The 5,844-nt window shown below is 45.0% G+C and overlaps 1 protein-coding gene across 1 annotated transcript; it reads left to right on the plus strand.

Annotated features, from left to right (window-relative positions):
• Positions 1 to 228: 228 nt before the first annotated feature.
• Positions 229 to 4,180, plus strand: LOC122623649. Its single transcript, XM_043802926.1, has 2 exons — positions 229 to 885; positions 3,998 to 4,180. Exons 1-2 carry the CDS (start codon positions 229 to 231, stop codon positions 4,178 to 4,180), a joined length of 840 nt encoding a protein of 279 aa, XP_043658861.1.
• The last annotated feature ends 1,664 nt before the right edge of the window (positions 4,181 to 5,844 follow it).

Consider the following 5,844-nt stretch of genomic DNA (forward strand, 5'->3'; position numbering starts at 1 on the left):
GCAGGTGGTTAGCAAAATATATAAGTTTGCAATTTTTGCAGCTGATAAAACAGCTGACAGCGCTGTCAACTTATCTCGGAGAACGATCATGAGCGAGTGGCGTTGCCACATCAACTGTAAGACCAGTGCTGAGGTGCGAACGTTGGGCGCGTAATTTCAAAATTAAATTCAAAATTTGATTTAATTTAATTTAAACAAATAAGTGCCACGCATAACAAGCTCGAAAAAATGAGCAGCGATCAAAAGAATGAGCGTAGAAGCTCCGTCAACCCAAGAAATGGTTGCTACTCCTATTTCTCAACAAGAGATATAGATCAAAATCAGAAGTCGACAAAGAGCAACTCGACTCTACTGACCGTCGACAGCAAGAGAGCCAGCTCTTGCTCACCCTCTCTGCTCACCCCGACTCCCGCATCATGGAGTTACCAATGCCAAACCCCATCACCGCCGGATTCGCTGAAGGAAGCTCCAACAACAAGCAGTGCTAAAATTTCTGCAGCAAACTCACCACCAATAATTAAACCAACTACCAATACTGCGAGTTCGGTCCCAACGGCCGCACAACAAAATAAAATGGCAACTAAAACAGTTAGCCTCGATAAGCAACAAGCGGTCCCGGCTATACAGACCGGTATGGACCGCTACATCCAGATTAAGCGCAAGCTTAGTCCACCCAACACGGTTAGCAATAAACCAAAGATCAATCGAACCAACAAAAGCACCGATCAAACGAGGAGCTCCAATGAAAACCGATTCTCCATCTTAGCAGAGGCGGACAACAACCAACCAGAGTTGGGGCAGGAGACCCAAAGGAAACCTAAGCCCCCACCTATTTACATAAGGGAAAAAAGTTCAAGCGCCCTGGTCAACAAAATTGTTGCGCTGGTTGGGGACGAGAATTTCCATGTTGTTCCGCTTATTAAAGGGAACATACACGAAACAAAGGTTCAAACGAAGTCCGAAGAACACTTCCGAGCTGTGTCTAAGTACCTGGAAGACACAAAAAAGAACTTTTACACCTATAAACTAAAAAGCAGCAAGGGACTGCAAGTTCTGCTAAAAGGTATAGAACCTGACGTCACCCCCTCTGAAATTCAAGAAGCCCTTAAGGCCAGGGGCTTCTGTGCCAAAAATGTTAGCAATATTGTTAACAGAAACAAAAAACCGCAACCACTTTTCAAGGTCGAGCTCGAACCAGATAGCAAAGCCTTAAAGAAAAACGAAGAATCACCGTGGAAGAACCCTACAAACGCAACGGCCCTGTTCAATGCACAAACTGCCAAGAGCATGGACACACCAAGACATACTGCACACTTCGGACGGTCTGCGTAGTCTGCGGAGACTTCCACAACTCCGTAAACTGCCCCGCAACAAAGAAGACCCCCAAATGAAAAAATGTGGCAACTGTGGAGGAAACCATACGGCAAACTACAGAGGCTGTGCGGTCTACAAGGAGCTGAAGAGTCGCATGCGACGAGCGACAGCTACGCACCAACAACATTTCGCCAAGGCAGCCAGATCATCTTTTGGGCAGCTAGATACAACCAAGGGAATCTCCTACGCCGAAGCACTAAGAACAGGCATGGAAAATCCGCCCCAGCCTCACTCAGAAAATGCTCAGCAGGTTCCAGTGCAGCCGCAAAGCAAATTGGAAAAATGATGTTCACCATGCAACAAAGTATGATGGAACTTATGTCATTCATGAAAACAACCATGCAAACCCTTGTTCAGAACCAGAACATGGTAATTCAGTTGCTTGTAGCACAACAGTCCAAATAATAAATGACTAACCTACGTATATCCATGTGGAATGCCAACGGCATTTCACGGCATAAACTTGAAATAACTCAATTCCTAAACGTAAATCACATCGACGCCATGCTGCTGGTTGAAACGCACCTCACAGGGAGATATAACTTCCATATAAGAGGTTATACCTTTTACCGCACAGGTCATCCGGATGGCAAGGCCCACGGCGGAACAGCCGAACGAGATCACAAAAGTCATCAGGGAGCTAAAACCAAAAAAGGCTCCAGGCGGTGTCCTAATAACTACAAAAATGATAATGGAACTTCCGTACTGTGCTATTAAGGTCATCTGTAAACTCTTCAATGGAATCATAAGTCTCGGCTACTATCCAAGGAAATGGAAAAAATCAATTATTATAATGATACCGAAGCCCGGAAAAGATCACACGATTCCGTCATCTTACAGACCAATAAGTTTATTATCATGCCTGTCCAAATTATTCGAAAAATGCCTTCTAACGAGCATAATACCATATATGGGAGCCCACAACATTATCCCAGCCCATCAATTTAGCTTCAGAGAAAAACACGGAACTATAGAGCAAGTAAACAGAATAGAAATTCGCACAGCCTTCGAACATAGGGAATATTGCAGCGCGATATTTCTCGACGTATATCAAGCATTCGACCGCGTCTGGCTCATAGGTCTCATGCATAAAATTAAAACACACTTGCCCGGGTACACTCATAAACTCCTTGAATCCTACCTCTACAATAGAGCCTCCGCAGTAAGATGTAACACAACAATTTCCGACAGCTACACTATCGAAGCTGAGGTCCCACAAGGTAGCGCACTTGGGCCAACTTTATTCGTCCTTTACACAGCAGATATTCCCACGAGTGACCGACTAACAACATCCACCTTCGCCGACGACACTGCGATCCTTAGCCGCTCCAGATGCCCAGTCCGTGCAACAACCCAACTCGCCAACCACCTCGTGGTAGTCGAGAAGTGGCTATCTGACTGGCGTATTAAAATAAACGAACAAAAGTGTAAACACATAACGTTTACCCTTAACAGACAAACTTGCCCTCCGCTCTGTATGAATAGCACGCAGATCCCCCAAGTTGCCAAGTCTCGGTGGGAAAAATACCGACCGGAAATAGAGTCTTCTGTCGGAATTGCTGACATATGTCTTGTATTGGGCCTTGAAGGCTGGACGATGCTCTAGTTATACCAGTTACTCGTAGAGTAAAAGGGTATACTAGATTCGTTGAAAAGTATGTAACAGGCAGAAGGAAGCGTTTCCGACCATATAAAGTATATATATTCTTGATCAGGATCAATCTGGCCATGTCCGTCTGTCCGTCCGTCTGTCCGTCCGTCTGTCCGTCTGTCCGTACGTCTGTCCGTCCGTATGAACGTCGAGATCTCAGGAACTACAAAAGCTAGAAAGTTCAGATTAACCATACAGACTCCAGAGACATAGAAGTTCTTTAAAGAGAACGTAGATTATTTGGGATTCATAGTGTCCCAGAAGGAATTAAAACTTCACCTGAAAAGGTTAAGGCTATAAAAGAATTTCAACCTCCATCCACATTGTTCAGTCTCTGGTCATATATGGGATTGGCCAGTTATTACAGATGTTTCATAAAGGGGTTTGCTAGCATCGCAAGACCTCTGACGAATATTCTAAAAGGTGACAACGGAAAAATTGGTGCAAACCACTCAAAGAAAGTCAAACTGGAACTGACCAACTGAAGCAGCGGAAATCATTCGAAAAATTAAGAAACATCCTATAGGAAGGTCTACACATTAGTGCGCGAAAATCTCGTGTTAACGTGGTTGTGCTGAGCAGTGTTAGCGGCAAATCTGCAAAAACAAACGGTGGACTTGTGCCATAGTTCTGCGCGTAACCTAGGCGTGCTGAATGACCGCGTGTTGCAGGTGGTTAGCAAAATATATAAGTTTGCAATTTTTGCAGCTGATAAAACAGCTGACAGCGCTGTCAACTTATCTCGGAGAACGATCATGAGCGAGTGGCGTTGCCACATCAACTGTAAGACCAGTGCTGAGGTGCGAACGTTGGGCGCGTAATTTCAACATTAAATTTAAAATTTGATTTAATTTAATTTAAACAAATAAGTGCCACGCATAACAAGCTCGAAAAAATGAGCAGCGATCAAAAGAATGAGCGTAGAAGCTCCGTCAACCCAAGAAATGCTTGCTACTCCTATTTCTCAACAAGAGATATAGATCAAAATCAGAAGTCGACAAAGAGCAACTCGACTCTACTGACCGTCGACAGCAAGAGAGCCAGCTCTTGCTCACCCTCTCTGCTCACCCCGACTCCCGCATCATGGAGTTACCAATGCCAAACCCCATCACCGCCGGATTCGCTGAAGGAAGCTCCAACAACAAGCAGTGCTAAAATTTCTGCAGCAAACTCACCACCAATAATTAAACCAACTACCAATACTGCGAGTTCGGTCCCAACGGCCGCACAACAAAATAAAATGGCAACTAAAACAGTTAGCCTCGATAAGCAACAAGCGGTCCCGGCTATACAGACCGGTATGGACCGCTACATCCAGATTAAGCGCAAGCTTAGTCCACCCAACACGGTTAGCAATAAACCAAAGATCAATCGAACCAACAAAAGCACCGATCAAACGAGGAGCTCCAATGAAAACCGATTCTCCATCTTAGCAGAGGCGGACAACAACCAACCAGAGTTGGGGCAGGAGACCCAAAGGAAACCTAAGCCCCCACCTATTTACATAAGGGAAAAAAGTTCAAGCGCCCTGGTCAACAAAATTGTTGCGCTGGTTGGGGACGAGAATTTCCATGTTGTTCCGCTTATTAAAGGGAACATACACGAAACAAAGGTTCAAACGAAGTCCGAAGAACACTTCCGAGCTGTGTCTAAGTACCTGGAAGACACAAAAAAGAACTTTTACACCTATAAACTAAAAAGCAGCAAGGGACTGCAAGTTCTGCTAAAAGGTATAGAACCTGACGTCACCCCCTCTGAAATTCAAGAAGCCCTTAAGGCCAGGGGCTTCTGTGCCAAAAATGTTAGCAATATTGTTAACAGAAACAAAAAACCGCAACCACTTTACAAGGTCGAGCTCGAACCAGATAGCAAAGCCTTAAAGAAAAACGAAGAATCACCGTGGAAGAACCCTACAAACGCAACGGCCCTGTTCAATGCACAAACTGCCAAGAGCATGGACACACCAAGACATACTGCACACTTCGGACGGTCTGCGTAGTCTGCGGAGACTTCCACAACTCCGTAAACTGCCCCGCAACAAAGAAGACCCCCAAATGAAAAAATGTGGCAACTGTGGAGGAAACCATACGGCAAACTACAGAGGCTGTGCGGTCTACAAGGAGCTGAAGAGTCGCATGCGACGAGCGACAGCTACGCACCAACAACATTTCGCCAAGGCAGCCAGATCATCTTTTGGGCAGCTAGATACAACCAAGGGAATCTCCTACGCCGAAGCACTAAGAACAGGCATGGAAAATCCGCCCCAGCCTCACTCAGAAAATGCTCAGCAGGTTCCAGTGCAGCCGCAAAGCAAATTGGAAAAATGATGTTCACCATGCAACAAAGTATGATGGAACTTATGTCATTCATGAAAACAACCATGCAAACCCTTGTTCAGAACCAGAACATGGTAATTCAGTTGCTTGTAGCACAACAGTCCAAATAATAAATGACTAACCTACGTATATCCATGTGGAATGCCAACGGCATTTCACGGCATAAACTTGAAATAACTCAATTCCTAAACGTAAATCACATCGACGCCATGCTGCTGGTTGAAACGCACCTCACAGGGAGATATAACTTCCATATAAGAGGTTATACCTTTTACCGCACAGGTCATCCGGATGGCAAGGCCCACGGCGGAACAGCCGAACGAGATCACAAAAGTCATCAGGGAGCTAAAACCAAAAAAGGCTCCAGGCGGTGTCCTAATAACTACAAAAATGATAATGGAACTTCCGTACTGTGCTATTAAGGTCATCTGTAAACTCTTCAATGGAATCATAAGTCTCGGCTACTATCCAAGGAAATGGAAA

Source organism: Drosophila teissieri, chromosome 2L, assembly GCF_016746235.2.
Source record: "Drosophila teissieri strain GT53w chromosome 2L, Prin_Dtei_1.1, whole genome shotgun sequence".
In the NCBI taxonomy this organism is placed as follows: Eukaryota; Metazoa; Arthropoda; class Insecta; order Diptera; family Drosophilidae; genus Drosophila; species Drosophila teissieri.